The sequence below is a fragment of the Lissotriton vulgaris genome, chromosome 5, assembly GCF_964263255.1.
Source record: "Lissotriton vulgaris chromosome 5, aLisVul1.2, whole genome shotgun sequence".
NCBI lineage: Eukaryota > Metazoa > Chordata > Amphibia > Caudata > Salamandridae > Lissotriton > Lissotriton vulgaris.
In genome coordinates, this window is record NC_141693.1 from 1,529,863,670 (window position 1) to 1,529,881,734 (window position 18,065).

Consider the following 18,065-nt stretch of genomic DNA (forward strand, 5'->3'; position numbering starts at 1 on the left):
TGTGTAAGGCTAAAAGTTGTATGTTACCTATGTAGGCAAGTGTATATGAGCCAATGGGGCTAGAACCCATTCCCATCCCTGTGTGGGGTACAAATAAAGTAAACATGTAAATGGAAACATGATTCCTAGAAGGTAAATACCCATAATCCATGCATGTAAGATAAGGCCCATGTAGGCAAACGTAATTTGAGAAGAAGGGACATGTGCCCTTAGCCATCCCTGGAGAGGGAAATAGTAAAATGTCAAAAGTACATTCCCATCCCAATGTAGGGAAATGGGGAGTGTAAAATGGTACACATGAAAAATGGAATGTGAGCCCCTGTAGATGAGTACCTGAAGTCCAAGAAAGAAAAATGTAGCCCAAGTAGGCAAGATTGTAGTGAGCACAAAAACATTAAACCCAAACAGGTTTGTAGCCATCATAAATGAATTTGAAACCCACCATACAACAAACTGATGCAGATGTGAGCATCAACAGCTAAGTATCACAGTTTTAAAAAGAATGTAAACAAATCACATAAAGTATTACTAAGTATAAACCAGACTGCTGTAGAACGACAAAACTCCATGTCAATATTTGAGGTGAGCTGACAGGTACATACAAACGTCTGACTATTTTCACCACCCTTGGTACACTTGCAGAGATAAGAGCACATTCTACATAGTTGACAACACATAATGCGAAGGTAATAGGACATCATTATGATGTTGACTTGACATGAAAAGAACCTTTGTCTCAGAACCATCAATATTGGAATTCTTTGTGAAGCTTGACATACGGGTGATCAAAAGATCATCAAAGGCAGGATGTGCTGGCTCCGGGAAACACCAGTACTCAGATGTAGACAAATCGCTAGAGAGAAACAAAACTGGAACAAACAACCAAATGAATTAGTCCACTCCGTCCTCTCTGGTGAATGAGGAGTACAGCACGACCCCTGGTAAAGTGCCGGACTCCGCTCCAAAATATAATCTTAGTTAGACTTTTATTGGAAGGGGTGAAAGGAAGCAGGGTAAACTTACAGAGCCTGCAAGCTTCAGGACACCGGGAACACGCAATGACATGGCAGCACATCCAAGATGCACTGCCGAGTGGCTCATGGCACGTAGGGGGATAAGAAATGTCTCTATGCCAGACACACCTTCCATGACGTCACAGAGGGCTCTCATGCGCGATGAAAGGCAGTTGAATAAGCGTTAATTCGCACTTTCATGTGAGGTACATTTGTGTGCAAACATATTAACTGTAACGGATTTAACGGCCCAGCAGGTGTGTGAATAAAATGCCAGTGAAACTTTTCACAGATTTAGGGTCGTAATATGCAGCACTCTCTAGCAGACAGCATAGAAACCACTGCACATGAAGGCAAATAAAGTACAGATACATTACAACACCCTCGCTCACAGCTGTCACACAAAGCGCAATGAGTGTAGAAAAAGAAGAGAAATGCCTCCAGACAGACTACTTGTAAAAAAAAACAGCTGCACATTTTCACAAGGCATGACACTGTAGTAAAACTCTCTGAGGTAAAATAAGTGTAGATTTGAGGAAAGAGCCAGCAGAAAACTTTAATGCATCTAGGATACCTTTGCGCTGTGCCACTTGGTGGAGAAATTTGTGGGGAAAAAAAAACGTAATTCCCATCCATGTAGTACAACCACATTGTGAAGGTCTTGATGACAGGTTCACTAGTAGAAGGAATCAAAGTCCAATTAACATAGTGTAGATGTGCACAACACGCCTGGGAAGGGCTGTCCGGTGGTGAGGACACTGGTGGGGCTTAAAGGCGTAGTACTTCATGCTTACTTGTTTCTTGAAGTCTTAATTTCTTTTCTATGTAGTACTTGTTCCTTCTTTGCAGTTGCCTTCCTTTTACTCAGTAGAAAACGTGTTTTTCCCTTGTAGTTATTACCTTCTTGTGGATACCTCTTCTTCCCACTGTAGTTTCTGTTAGCTGCGCCATCTCCAAGTTCACCTGTGTTCACCTGGTACCTTAGATCGGCTTGTAAGTGTAGGTTCTTCTCCACCTCGTCGCCAAAATATGTAGTGAAGAAGGTCCACTCAGGTAGGTCTTAATTCAGATAACCAGTAGTAAAGTACAGGACATCATGTAGTTATCTTGTTGTCCAGAGCCCCACCAGGAGCAGCCTGTCAGCTGCTTGGCCCATGACCAACTGTCGCTCTGCCTCTCTCAGTCCCAACATTCTGAGGCATCATCAGACTCCAACATTCCAATGAGAGAGAGTACAGGCACTGGCAGAGCAGGGCTGGTAAAACACCTTACAATATAATATGCAGGATACTACAGACTAAATAAAAAGTGGCGCAAAATGTTTCATGTTTCAAATTAGGCTTCTGTGCTTAGGCTTATGAATGGATGTGTCTAAATAGGATAGGCAAGGGATGCAGCTTGCTTTTCCTATGTGGAATTATCAAAATGATTGGTTTATTAAAACAAATTATTAGGAAAAAAATATTTTAAAAAATAAGTGCTTTTAAAATCATTTTTTAATATTTATAAAGCTTAATACTCATACTGTGACCTCCTAGCATTAAAATTAAATTTAAGTTGTGTTGTACCGCATAATGAGGATATTTGCATATGAAATTTCACGCTGCGCAGGCGTAAAAAACTCATTTTTATAAGGGTATAAATGATATTTCTGATGCCCAAATCTCTGGAATTTGTAGAGAACATTCTGAGGATGACTATTATGCAAAGAAATTATAGGATATTCATTTTAAGTGCCCCAAATATCAAAGTCGAAATTGGGCAAAATTCACTATTTTAAAAACAAAATTCTGCATTCTGAGAAGCTTTTAAAGTGACTTCTATATTGTTAGACAAGTATATTTTACACAGCTTACAATTGAAAATATGTATAAAAAACCAACAGAAGTTATCAAACTGACAAACAGGGGAATGGGTCAGATTTCTGTTTTAAGGATGGCTTTGAATAGGGAAAGCTGCATGGAAAATTTGCACACAGAATAGGACATCTGGGAAGAGTTAAAAGTCAGTTCTATATTTAGAAGCCTGGCAGGGCTACCAGAGCAAGGTCTGCTTTGACATTTTGATATCTGAAACTTTTTGAAAGACAAGATGGCAGCGCAGAAAAAGAAGGAGGAGTTGTGCTTATTTTTTCAAAAGCCCTTTTTATGCACTCATATGAATATACCACAACACAATTGTATATGTGAGCTTGGCCATATATACAGCACTAATGCTTTTAGTTTGGTACTTTCTAGGGCTGAGCCAATGGGATTTAGTTTGAATTCATTCGCCCTCATGTTTCACTTTTACATTTGCTAAAAGGATTGGGGTTTGGGTATTCTTATTCTTTAACTCATCAAAAGTACTATTTGTTTATGCCTAGTTGCTACTAATAGGGGTAGATAGTGTTGATAGTAGTGAAACCTGTTTCAGGTTTCCTACTGTCGAAATGGATGAAGGAGGCTAGCTCCTCTACAAATTAAGGCAAGGTAAAATGTATGTTGCTCTCTCCTTTTCTCAATTTTTTTTTAGCCTATCTAAGTTGTCTGTGAAATAGCAATGAGACATTTAATTTGCTATTCAGTAATACTGTTTTAAACATTGTTAGCATTAATAAAATTATTGAATATATAGGTTTTATTACTGCCCATCTTGTTTGATGAAATTTTGACAGGATCAGTAGTCTAGATTGTTGTTCCCTTATTCTGATCTTTAAGGGGAACTAGATGTGGGTAGTTTTTGTTCTAAAAGTCTTAGGTGATAACACCATTATTGTTACTTATTCCATGCTACATAGTTTTGCAAGGGCATTGCTAGTTTTTTATTAGCTAGTCCGTGTAAATAAACTGACAGTCCTTATTAGAGCTGATGTTGCATAGTTTGGATCATGAAAAATAGAACGCAGGGAAGATGCCCATGTGATCCTTGGCAAAAAAATTTTTTTTGAAGGAAATGTTGTTTTATAGATAAGAAACTCCTGTTAAATTAGCAGTTTTAGATTTTCCTGCTGCTCCTATAACATGAGAGCATGGTCCTAAGCGTACAATGTAGGTGCTTTTATTAAGAAGAATCATTTCAGAAGAGTCTGCAGTCCTGTACAAGTAATGTAAAATTTATGAGCAAAAGTCACAAGTTGACCTCGCACACCAAAAACAATATGATAAACATAATATTAGTGCTTAGTAGACATTTGTCTTGTGACAAAGATGGAATCCAATAGTTCTCCCAAGAAAATTCCAAGTCAATTTTCTTCTTTTTATTCTTTCTTTTATTATTCAAAATTTGCAGATAAAAACAATAGCCAACGCGTTTCGTCCGAAACTGGACTTCTTCAGGGCTTAACACAGTGTATCTTTATACAACGCGTCCCATCCGTCTTGATAGTTGTATATCCAATGGGGTTTTTAATTGTATAGTTGGCGGGTCATGCAAATCTTATACCATCCGTTCGATATATTTCAGTCAGAAAAGAGAAGAATAGAGTATATGCCATGTATCCGGCGTCGCCGTCTCGTACGTGTGCGGTCGTCTGGTCTGTTGGTGAGTCACCAATAATAAAAGAAAGAATAAAAAGAAGAAAATTGACTTGGAATTTTCTTGGAAGAACTATTGGATTCCATCTTTGTCACAAGACAAATGTCTACTAAGCACTAATATTATGTTTATCATATTGTTTTTGGTGTGCGAGGTCAACTTGTGAATTTTGATGTATAAAACAAATGCCTGTTTGTTTTATGTTGGGATCTAGGGGGTTGTATCCCAGACCATTTGCACCCATATTATAAAAATAGTAGGAACTTGACCCTCTGTGCGGCCTTTGCAGCCTCATCCCCTTTTCTGCTTGACTATTATGAGCAAAAGTGTAGAACATTTCCTTTTTTTGAGGGTTTTCAGATTAGTATACAGGAATACACCAATGTAAGGACTTAGAGTATGTCGGTGTTGTTTTTCTGTTTTCCTCACAATTTAGTAAATGAATACACACTTCCTTGGCTGCTTGTGATTGGGTAATGTACTACTCTTGTCAGTTCACCAAAGAATTCCTTTTATACTTGCCAATAGGTCCAGGCTGTTGTTTTTTTTTGTTACTCTCACATAGATAGATGGAAGTGGTTCTTGGGAGCCTTTCTAATATATGGGGCGTCCCAAGACTAGGAAGTATTCTGACACTATCCTCTCTGTTGATAGACTGTTTCTGTGCCTTGTCTAAAGACCTTTTGTTCTGTCCACCAATAGATATTTGCTGCTTTACAACCATTGCCAGAGGGGCCTGGACATCAGATTCAGCCTGGGGAGTCAGCGTCAGCACCAGTCCAGCTTGAAGCCAAATTGAAGGTAACCAGCACAGGCATTGCTGGCAACAAGGACCTCAGTGAAGGTGGAAGCCCTGAATTGAAATGTGTACCCCTGCCACTGTCTTGGGCAAAAGACAGGGTCACAAATCAGAAAGGAGAAATCGTGGATCAGGCCCAGCTGAGAGTCACAGACCAACCAGAATGGCGAGGAGGCTTTCCTTGAGGTGACCCCCTTTTGAAACAAGGGTTGCTTCAGAGATCCTAGCACCAGGCCTCACTTGTGTGTTGGTCAAGAGATACCTGGGTACACTGGATGCAATGTGTGGCCCCAACGAATGAGCAGTGGGCCAGCAGAGAAATACAGGAGTTAGGGAAGGACTTGAGATTAGGATACAGGTGCTGTGTCTCTGGTGCCTGTTAGATTGAAGTGAAGAAAACTGGTGCACTGCCTGAGACACTGGACAGGATCGCTAAGAGCATTTGCCCTGGTGGGTGACTGCCCTATCCTGAAAGAAGAGATCTTTTTGTCCTTGAAACTGGGCTGTGATTCTTGAGTTGCGAGTTGTGCAGCTCCACCGTGGAAACAACAAGAGCCTGCCTCAAACGGACACAGGGAGAAGACTCCCCTCTGGCTTGGTTGTACAGCAGCTTCAATTTTCCCAAGGACTTCTTCTTTTTTAGTCAATAATGTACCCCTTTAGTCATCCCATTTTTGAGGAGGAGCAGCCCTTTGCAGCTCTTCATTCTAGTTCTTATGGCCCTGTGTGGTCCTCCTGGTCCCAGATATGATTGATGTTCTAGCCCTCATAAAAAGAAAATTGACAAGTAGCCCTGGAAATGTTTACTAGATGGTTTTAGGATTTGCTTTTGCTTAGGACTAAAAAAATGATAATTCTATTTGTAATAGTGGTCATTACTTTCTGATGACCCGATGCTCCATTCCCTTTGTATTCCTGCTTATACTTTACATGCACCCGCTTAATGAAATGTTTAGAATGGAAAATGCCCACCTAGCAATTAATTAGGATATTGATGAATTCATGAAAATTAATGTGCAAATATGTTCTATGTTCCTAGTGGATCATAGGAATGTATTTAGCTCATGCTAAAAGGACTATCTGTTAAATATTGCAGGGATTTGTTAACATGAGCTGAAAGCCATTTTGTATTTCTGGCAGCCATCTTATTTGCCATGTGCTCTGTCCTCCCTCAGTGTTGACTGCTCTTGTAATCTGCCAAGAAATGAACTATATTTAGCATCTTCCACCTTCGCACATGCTCAGAATTGCCTAGCCAGTAGAATGCACCTGCTTCTCTGGTATAACTGTCAGGCTATTTTTGCTGCTGTATGGAGAAGTAACTCTCCTCCCACTTTGTTGAGCAAGCAGATCTTGCATGCCCATCTTAGGCATTTTGCATGCTTACATGAGCCATGACTGCCCCTTGGTCTTATGCTGACTATGTAACCCTAAGCATATATAAGGCCCCTGTTTTCTGTACTCCTTAGACTGCCTCATTCAGTTGCTAAGGTTTCTTGGTGACGTAGTCCCCCTCATCTGAGGTGAATAAATGCATTCTTTTTATATTTCAGCTTCTGTGCCAATATCTTCTTTGTTGGTTTAAAAGTACCAAGTATCAATGGGAACCCTCCGAATGTTTCTATTTTCTACACTGGGAGAGCACTTAATCCACTACCGACCTTCTGCCTGAAATGGAGGCCTGGAATCACTAGCACTCTGTACTCATCTGGCCATCCCAGCACCTCAGAATCTTTGGCCGTGCTGGGCCAACCAATTCAAACAATAGAACAAATACCAGAGTGTGTGCACCTAACCCTGCTGTCCCCTCCTTGAACCAGGACTGTGCTGCATACCTTAATCCGTTAGCTGCACCCTTCATATTTGGATGCCTCAGTGACATCTCTAATGGTCTCCACATGAAATGAAATGAAATGAAATAAAAAGAGGATTTGTAAAGTGTGATTGCTGCCCTAGGGCGGCCAAGCGCTACAAGAAAATGGTGCTACCCGCTGAAAACAGTTGTCGCAGAGAACTAGTTGTATGTGTTAAAAAGAAAAGTTTTTAATTGCTTACGGAAAGAAAGTAAATTGGGGTTAGCCCTAAGCTGGAGCGGAAGTAGGTTCCACAATTTGGTGGCATTGTAAGAAAACAGCCTACCGCCTGCTCTGATTCTCCTTACTCGGGGAACTGTAGCCAAAAAGGCCTGACTTGAGCGGAGTTGTATGCTGGGGCGGTACGGTATAATCAGCCCACGGCTGACTGCCGGGCCAGTCTGCCAATAAGCCTGGTGGGAGATGCACATTGCTTTAAAGTAAATTCTTTCCCGCACCGGGAGCCAGTGTAGGCTCCTAAGCCCAAGCTTTGCTGATGCTATGCGGGGCAACTGAAGCAGCGTGCGGGCAGCGCAGTTCTGAATAATCTGCAGTTTCCGCAGTGTGTAATCAGGCGCACCTAGGTACAAGGCATTACTAAAGTCCAATCAAGACTGGATCAGACCTTGAATGAATATCTGTTTGGCTTCCATAGGTAGGAGTGGAAGGACTTTTTTCAACATCCTGAGAAGACCAAAGCAAATTGCTGATAGCTTAGTTGCCTGGGTGTTAAAATTCAGAGATTTATCCAACCATACTCTTAGACTTTTTATATTGTCTTTAGGTGTAGGTGGTGTACCCAGGCTAGGGGGCTATAGGAAGTCAATGTTAGATATGGCAGAAGGACCAAGGAGCATCAGCTCTGTTTTGTCTCCGTTGAGATTGAGACAAGATGTTGTCATCCAGTTTTTTACTGCCTCCAGACATTTCATCAAGCTACTCCGTGCTAACTGGCCGTCCTCCTGTGCGAGGGATACCACTAGCTGAGTATCGTCCACATATGTGATGATCGTGATGCCAAACGGACGGACGACCTCAGCCAGCGGTCTCATGTAAACATTGAATAATGTAGGGCTCAAAGATGAGCCCTGCGGAACCCCGCAGCTCAATGGTTTGCTGGAGGAGACAGTATCTCCCTCGAAGACCTGAAAAGTCCTATTGCTCAGAAAGGATTTGAGCCAGATTATTGCCCTCCTGATATTCCCAAATCAGAAAGGTGACACAATACCGTGTCATGATTGACCGTGTCAAATGCTGCACTCAGATCGAGGAGGACCACTGCCACTGATCCCCCCGGTCCAGAATCCTTCTGGTTTCCTCAGTGACTTTCAATAGAGCAGTCTCCGTCCCATGTCTGGGATGGAAGCCCGTCATGGTGGTGTCAAGGAATTCGTTACTCTCACGAAAATTCATTAAGTGTATGTTAATGTGTTTTTTCAGAATTTTGCTCACCCAGGGGAGCAAGGAAATAGGTCGATAGTTATTGAAATTACCAGGGTCCAAATTCGGTTTCTTCAAAAGTGCGCGCACCATGGCTTGTTTCCAGGTGGACGGAACTATCCCGAAAGATAGGGAGGCATTGAGAAGGTTCATAATAGTAGGAAGAACAACATGGATTACCGAAACCAATATGTCCGGTGGGGCTGGGTCACATGGGGAGCCTGACTTTACTTGACGCATCATTATTTCAAGGGTCTCCTGTTCAATTAAAGGAAACTGATCCAAGATAGCTGAAGACTGGTGGACAGCTTCTAACGGCAGTAGCTGTTTTTGACCAGGGCGGTCTGGGTACGCATCTGTAAATGATACATAAATTTGATACACTTTTTGGTAAAAGAATTCTGCTAAATCATTACAGTGAGCCGCTGTATTACAGATGGATGCAGGAGAAAGAGGAGGTTTAGTGAGACTCGTAACTATTTGAAACATTTCTTTTGGTGCTTTTTATCTCTTGTTTGTAGGCTCTTATTGCCTCTTTATATACATTTTTATCAGAAGTGTATTCCAGGCGCCACCTTCTTTCAAATTTTTTACATTGTCGTTTTTTTTCCCTAAGCTCCGCTGAATAAGAGGGGGCGGTTTTCCGCGACTGCTTTAAAGTAGTTTTACAAAGGGGAAGTGTGGCCTCAAGAGAATTCAGAATCCATTCATCGTACTCCCTATTGGGTGCAAGAAGATCCTCTTTAGGTGGAGGTCTAGAGGTCATAAGAGTATTAGTCCACTGTTCACTGGGAGTCTGGCCCAATTTCTAGATTTCCGTGGGGTGGGAATCAAAGAAGATGGCTTGCTTATAGACCATGTGAAAGGGATCAGTGAGTGGTCTGTCCAAGGAAGACAGATAGTAGAGCCAACCCTAAGCTCGGAGCAATTACTGAAAACTGGATCCAAAAGGTGGCCTCTAATATGGGTAGAGGAGACAACCAGTTGTTCCAGTTGTAATGCGGCTAGATCGTCCACCAGCTCCATCACAATACGGTCGGTGGCAGTATCAAAATGGATATTTAGGTCGCCTAACAGTGTGAAATTTGAGGGAATTGTAACCAACTCACCGACAATCTATGGTAAAGCCTTATGAAACTGATTTGGGGGGCCTGGAGGGCGATATATAAGAGTGCCCGAGAAACAGTTATTGGGGGAAAAGTCAATACAAAAAGATAGACTTTCGCAGTGTGGGATAGAGTCAGGGGAGCACCGGCATGCGTACTGTTCTTTGTAAATAATTGCCACGCCCCCTCCTCTCCCTAGTGCACGGTCTTTCCGCATAATCTGAAAGCCCGGAGGTAGTGCTTGTATTACATCGGGTTCGGAGTCTGGCGTTAGCCAGGATTCCGTTAAAAAGACTGCGTCTGGCATGTGTTCCTCCAGCATAAGGGCAACTTCTACACTATGTTTAGGTACAGACCTACAGTTTAAGAGCAGCATGTTAATATCCCGCTTTCCATCCTGGTGCTGAGAGGCATTCAGCTTGTATTTACAATGAGGACATATCAACGGGCAGCTCTAGAGCGTGATAAGAGTGCGCGCAACTAGCTTCTCCAATGGTTCTCATACTAAGTAGAAAATCCAAACTATAATGCCTTCTCTGTACAGGAGGAGATGCAGGGGTTGTGGCCACCTGCGTGACCGGCGTAGGGTGCTCATTATATGCAAAGGTAGAGGGAGGGACCGAACAGCTACTGCGGCAACCGGATCTACCCCCAATATGGCAGCGTCTTTCTTTTCCCCGTACCAGCGCCTACTCGGCTGTGGGGGGAATCTGCAGGGTGACAAGTGAAAAGAGGTAGATCTACGTAATTTTTAAAAGCAGAGCCAAATGCAACAGAACACAAAGGAAAAAATAACAGTTTTAAAATGTGCCAACTTGTTCTCCCGGCTTTCCGCCTTAGGAGCTAGCGCCAGGTTCTAACTAACGCGCGTGGTTCTCAGCGCGATTTAAATTCTTCGGGTAGGGGTCGGGAGGTCCCAACAGCTAGTGCGGCAACCGGGTCTACTCCCAATATGGCGGCGTCTTTCTTTTCCCCTTCCCAATGCCTACTCGGCTGTGGGGGGAATCTGCGGAGTGACAAGTGAAAAGTGGTAGATCTACGTAATTTTTAAAATCAGAGCCAAATGCAGCAGAACACAAAGGAAAGAAATAAAATGTACCAACTAGTTCTCCAGGCTTTCCGTCTCAGGAGCTAGCGCCAGGTTCTAACTAATGTGCATGGTTCTCAGCGCGATTTAAGAGCTGGGGGCAGTGGTCGGGAGGTCCCAACAGCTAGTGCGGCAACTGGGTCTACCCCCAATATGGAGGCGTCTTTCTTTTCCACGTCCCAGCGCCTTCTCGGCTGTGGGGGGAATCTGCGGGGTGACAAGTGAAAAGAGGTGGATCTACGTAATTTTTAAAATCAGAGCCAAATGCAACAGAACACAAAGGAAAAAAATAACAGTTTTAAAATGTGCCAACTAGTTCTCCCGGCTTTCCGCCTCAGGAGCTAGCGCCAGGTTCTAACCTACTCTGGAGGAGACGGGCTCTATTCCGAGGACATGCAAGTCAGTTTTTGAACTGCAGGGTGGTTACACATTAATGATGCAGCTTCAAAAACCAGCTCCCTTGTACTCAACTGCGTTCCAAGAGGACTGGGCAGGTATTGATGGTAGATATTGCCCTAAGTGAGCCGGTCTCAAAGGAAGTTCTCCACTAAGCTAACATGCTGGTTCAGTGCTCAATTATTTACAACAAGGGGTGGTGATGGACAGAGTCTCTGAATTAAGCAGAGTACTCTCACCCAGTCAAGAGATCAGGGCTAGATCCAACACTGTTTTTTAGATCATTGCACCATCCCAGTTTCAGAACCTGGCTGTATGCAAATTAGTCTGTCCCTGGCCCAGTGCCTCATGGGAACAGGGCAGACCAGACTACAACAGCCAATTCTTACACTGGGAAGGAAACAAGCTTCCGGGGACCGGTTTCTGGCATTACAGCCGTCTTCGGCCCGGCTTGCTTGAATCCTGATGGTGCAATGAGCAAGGGACTCACATCTGAGTATACCCTTCCACGCTTAGGGTGGACAAAATTATTTACAACAAGGGGTGGTGATGGACAGAGTCTCTGAATTAAGCAGAGTACTCTCACCCAGTCAAGAGATCAGGGACAGACTGATTTGCATATAGCCAGGTTCTGAGCTGGGATGGGGCAGTGAGATAAATAACGGTGATGGATCAAGCCCTGATCTTTGGACTGGGTAAGAGTGGTCTGCTCAATTCAGACACTCTGTTCATCACCACCCCCTTTTCTGAATCGGTTCAGTGCTCAAGCCATGCATCCTCAGAGAGCTATTTTGGGATAGGAATAGAGGTTATGCTTTGACAAAAAAGTTATAAATTAGGAGTGAGCAAAATGCACAATTTATATTTTTGCGCCTGTATATTGGGCCGATCAAACATCTTTAGTGCATCCGATGCATGGGGTGAGATGCATATGTGCATCTTTGTTGCACTCATAGGAGGCTGAAGGAGAGCCCAAGCCCTCTTTGCATTTCTATTAAATTGCATTGTTCTTTGTAATTTTTACATGTGTATATTCCAGCAAAATTTCCAGCAGTCTATAATTGTAATCCTTTGTTCAGTGACTGTTCAAGGGCAATGATCTAGAAGTAAATGCAAAGATCAAAGCTTAAACGGCAGACTAGTGGTCCTGCACCTCATGCCAGTTTCCCAAATTCAAACATCCTGTGCAGTGAAACCCCGGCCTCAGCCGTTACATGATGCCTCTGTGTCCCACATCCTGAAAATTGCAGCACACGGACCGTCGTGCTTGGATTTATTCTTTGGATCTGCGTTGTCGGGCATTACCAAGCCCTGGGAATTCCCTTGTGTCCAGCTTATCACACTGGAGCACTCATACTGGACCACACCGATTTGTTATTGTTGAGCTGTTGCTTTGCTTTATTTAAGCTCTGATGAAGTTCAAAGTGAGAGAATAAAACGCGATGGCTGAGCCTAATGTGTCATTAACAATTGAAAAATATTAATTGGAAATAAAACTATAAGAGTATCTTGGACTTCTTTGCCTGGCACAGACCCACTTGCAGCTGCAATGATCTAGAAGTGTGACCATCACATGTGAGTGTAGTAGGCCCTTTTCCCTTTTAGATACTGTCGCTGGTGATCCATGCTGGGTGAATGTCTGTTGATGGCACCATGACTTGGACCAAGAGCCAAACCTATTGCTTCAGTGGATATGCCTGCAGTCATCATAATCTCTTATAATTTCATAAGCATTAATGCTTGAGCTCCGATATCTTTCTCTCAATGGTGCACAGTGAGTGTGCCCTAACACAGTTTGCACATTCACTGATGGGTTTGTCATGTTTTGACTCTTATCAGCAATGTTTTCAAAGATATACACTATCGCCTGCGGGGACGGGGGGAGAATCATGAAAAAGTAGAACAGTGTGTTGAAGAAAAGTGTAATGTGTGACTGTGTATATCTCATCAAGGTATTACATACAGTCTGTATCTATATCATTGCATCAGGAGATTGCATACTTATTATAGAACCCCCAGAGCTATTTAGAAAATGCCATTTTGTGTGCATGTAGTTGTAAATGGAGTAACATCTGTTGCCAATTTTTGATTGCAACTGTGAGCAGTTGATGGCCCCCATGGTAGGTGTAAAGCCGTTATGTCCTTCTGTTATTATTGTACATGCACCAAAAGGTGGTACATGGGTGCCTCACAGGGTTTGATCACATATATGACTTTCTATATTGCATTGCAGATGGATGATTAATGGTGAAAATACCTTTGGGCACTTGGAGCAGAGGCCAAGTGGTAAAGTATCATAGTGCACAGTGCAGCTTGATCTGAATGGGGATCTTCTGCTGCATCTTATTCAGATGGATGATGTAGGACATGACAAGGTGAGGAGTTTGTTGATTATGTCCATGCTGAGTCCTCATTTATTTTGACATTACAGATATGTGTATAGTGTTATCATGTATATACACCTTGTTGCCCTGTAGACTATTGATTATTATGGATAGGTATATCAGTTGACTTGGTATTGTAGTGTTGAAAATCCACTTACTTGTTTCTATAATTCTGGTACTGATCAATCCAAATCCATGGAGCACTTGAACACATTAATAGCACAACTCTAAACTTTTAAAGACCTTTATATTGACTAGGCACTACGTTCTGGCTAGTGCTTTATTGCGTATTTAGACTGTTCATATCTCAGAACATTACCCTTTCAATATATAGCATATTCTTTGTACTACTTAGGTGTTCAACTTGGAATCCAATGCACTCAATGACCAATCAACCTAGAACCTCTTATAGGGACATTGCAGAAGAATTCCAAAGTGTGGATCCTGGACTTGAATTGCAGGACATATTTGAAATATGCAGGTTAGCTACCCCATGTGGTCAGGATTGCTGAGTAGTCTAAGGTGATGCTTTAAGGCTGTAATATCTCCGGGAGGCATGGGTTCGATTTCCCACTTCTGACAAAACTTTAAGTCGATGTACTCTTTGAGTTCCTTTAGAATCTATTCTTAGCTAGAAAAGTATTCAAAGCATATAATATCCAATTTGGTACCAAACGTCAGATTCAATTATTAAATATATTATTTAGCCACTGTGAGACAGTTTAAATTCTGCATCGAGAGATCTAATAGCTGTACTTCAACAATAATATGAATTTTCTTTTATGATTATAGCAACTTCAATGCTAAAACTAAAATTATGACAAAAATAGCAATGCCATATGGCAGGTTAAACAGAACTGGTCTTAGGGTGAAACTGCATGAATCAGAAACTGAAATGTAGATTAAATAGATATATAGGGCTTTAGTTTATGCCACAATGATATGATGGGCCTCTGTTAGCAAACCAAGAGTAAGTTATGGGCATGGATAAGAACTTTGTTTAGATACTAATGTCTATATATCTTTGAAATCTGATGAAGGAATATTTGGTATGCTAAAGACAGCTGGAGGTATGTGAATAATTTCCATCTTGAAATTGGATTCTAAAGATTAATTTTATTCAAGATAAGCAAGCACCAAATCTTGTTCTAAAGGCAAACTAGAACTCAACAAACTAGTTCAGAAACAGAATGCAATGGCATAGGTTTACAACAGCAGATTTCATCTCAGTGCAGGGGTTATGTAGTATTTCTTTTTAACTTTTGAAAGAAAATATAAAATAATAAGAAAGGGAGTTCTATGCTTTTGAGACATTGCATATGAAACTTCGTTTGGAAGTTTAATTTCCTCACTGCAGTGGTGTTGAGGGAGAGGTGTGCACAGTGGCTGACTCCAGAGCCCTGAGTTCGTGGCTTGATCGCTGTCCTCAGCTCAGCATCATGTGACTTTGGGCAATAGCTTGCTTAATCTCCCAGATGCCCCCCCCCCTCTACCCCCCAGCACCTGGATACCCTTAGGGGTGATAAGTTTGCACTTTGCAAATGTGGAATTATTATTATTAAGGTGGTTGTAATCATTGTAATCCAATTGTCTGGATCCCTTTGACAAATATAGTTTATCAGCAATGTACAAGGGCATGCTGAAGTAAATTGATTTGTAGATAACACATATTAAACCTCAATGATATTAGGAGGCAGTCATTTGCCATGGAAATGCTAATTAGTATAGGTATCAAACATTTTCAGAAAAATAAGGATTCAGAGGCAGAAGAACTTGATTCTCAATCTGTAAGCCTTTCAGAAACTGACACCTTTGTTACTGAATTTAAAAACTCATGTGCAAGAAGACATTTGCTAGGCTTATCTATTCAGGTCTCAATTACACTAATACCAAAAGGGGCTAAAACAATCAATTTTCAAAACCATATGAGTCTATTTAATCAGTGCTAAAAGAGTATACATATGTGTGGCTAGTAGACTAAATAAATAGACAACAAATCCCAATAGGAAATTAAAATTAGACATGCCTTATAACTAAAAAAATGCAGGCTCAATCATATCTCAACGGAAATAATAGATAGGAAAGATTAATCGAAAAGGGGACCTTACCAGATGCAACAGTGTGTTAAATGGATTCTGTGTCCAGTAAAGGCAGACCACCATATCTGTGGCTAGGCTCTAAACATGCAACACAACAGTGCGTCTTAGTTCTTTGTGCACGAGGAAGTGTCTTCTATGGTGTTGCTCTCTTAGTGTCGCTATTTCTGTAGCCACTCAAAGGGGTGTTCAACAGTTTGTGGGGAGCATTGACCTGAATGGGGGGTTACATCCATTACAACACATGCGTTAAGGTTGCATGCATTTACGTTGCGAGCGTTACAACACAAGCAACGTTAGGACGCAGACCATTACACAGCACACCATTACACTGCATGTGCATTTAACACGCATATGCTTTTAGATCGTATGTGGTGTAAAGGACGCGAGGCGGGCGGCACGGACAAGCACCGGGGAAAAAGCGGAGGAGCACTGGGACAATGCAAGGAGAAAGAGGTAAGGAGGCTTAAAATTTAGTGTTTAGGGTTTAGGGCAGTGTGTGGAAATTAGGGTTTAGGGAAGTGTCTGGAGATTAGGGTTTAGGGCAGTGTCTGGAGATTAGGGTTTAGTGCAGTGTCTGGAAATGGTGTGGACAGTGTAGTGTTTAGGGTTTAGGGCAGTGGCTGGGGATTGTGCTGACAGTGTATTGTTTAGGGTTTAGGGCAGTGTCTGGAGATTAGTGTTAAGGGTTTAGGGCTGTGCCTGGGGATTGTGCTGACAGTGTAGTGTTTACGGGTTAGGGCAGTGGCTGGGGATTGTGCTGACAGTGTAGTGTTTAGGGTTTAGGGCAGTGCTGGAGATTAGCGCTTAGGGTTTAGGGAAGTGTAGGGTACTTTTTAGGGCTTTAGGCTAGTGTGTGTTATGTAGGGGGTTTTTGGCAAAAAACGCAATGTTAAACCATGCGGGGTGTTTGTGTGCATTGTAAATGTGTTTTTCATGTGTTTGAATGCGTAAGCTAAGTAATGGTTTGCGTGGTGAAAGATTGCGTTATACATGTGCATGCGATGTAAAGTCCCTGATGTAAGGTTTGCAATGTCCCATCATACATTCCTGAATGGGTGGCAGTCAGATTGTAGCTTATAATAGAGGATCAATGTCAAATAGGCGGTTCTTGTTCTTGAGAGATGCTCTATCCCTCAAGACGTGGATGTGTCTTGCCTTACATATGTCATTCAAAAACGGTTCCTTTTCCCATCTTTCTTACCTAAAGTTCCCAACCTAAGATGGCACTAAGTTTTTTTCTTGTAATGTAATTCCGGCCTAGATTATATCTAAAGAGGCTCTGTTTAGAGAAGATTATATCGCAACAAGTGCATTCCCCTAATTTTAATTGCATTCTTTTTCCACTTAACTACCTTTATGTGCATGGTTTCACTCTACTTCTTCTACAGCTGGATAATTTCTGGAATTCACTGTTCTGGAAACTTACACTGGGTTCTTAACCCCTGTTCTGTGTGGTTCTGGTGCCTTATTTATCAACTTATGTGTTATTTAATATCTGCTATCAAGTACTGTCAATATCACCAAGGATGATTTTTCTGCCTTTTGTGGATTTTCTCTCTTAACTTGGTCTTTCTCAAGTTATCACTTGACATCTTTTACTTGTATGGTGGCACCATGGTTACTGAGAGGAGTTGCCTGAACCTTCTCCTAATGGATGAAGCAAAACCATATAACCAGGTAGGAAGTTGTGACACTATATTTGTGGTCTAGAAATGCTGTTGTTTTCTCGAGAATGCGTAGAGAGGGTGATTGAAGTCTTCGAGCACACTCACACAGGGTTTCCTATTACCAATAGTTTCTAAGCACTCAAGAAAATAACCCCGGCTAAGAAGACGAGAGAGAGACTTTATAATACAGGTGCAGAAATCTTAATGAAGAGATTAGAATACCACCATTTTCAATTGATTGTATAGGATTTATGTCAATCTTTCCAACCCATTTTTTAAAAGCCAACCCAATGACTGCTCAGATGAAAATGACAGAATTCAATGGAAGTATTCTTTATCACCCCATTTAATATTTTAATGGAATGTCAACTTAACAAAAATATACATTGACTTACCTTTTATGCTGCTCTTGTAAAGGTAGTTATGGGTGGTCCCCCACTGCCAGGAAATGAGACACTTGATAAGTTTGACTATCATCACAGTCTTCTCATATAATGATGATGTTACTGTTCAAAGAAGGTATAATTGCAATGCAGAGAGTCATTACATTAGGTAATAATTCTGTATTTTCATTTGCCAAGATGTTTTTGTATATTTTTCTCAATGAATGTTCAGTTATAACATAGGTTAATTAAATCAAATATCAATATTTGATAACACACAGGATAATATAAAAGTGATGAGGTGCCAATCTTCATATAATTC

At 41.7% G+C, this 18,065-nt stretch overlaps 1 protein-coding gene across 2 annotated transcripts in view; it reads right to left on the bottom strand.

Annotated features, from left to right (window-relative positions):
- LOC147712937 (cytosolic phospholipase A2 gamma-like) overlaps positions 1-18,065 on the bottom strand; it is a 722,719-nt gene that overhangs the window by 222,543 nt on the left and 482,111 nt on the right. For both annotated transcript variants that reach the window (XM_086923600.1, XM_086923601.1), the window contains one exon: positions 17,756-17,866. In XM_086923600.1, the coding sequence (XP_086779726.1) occupies positions 17,756-17,866 (111 nt within the window). The remainder of the gene's footprint in view (positions 1-17,755; positions 17,867-18,065) is intronic.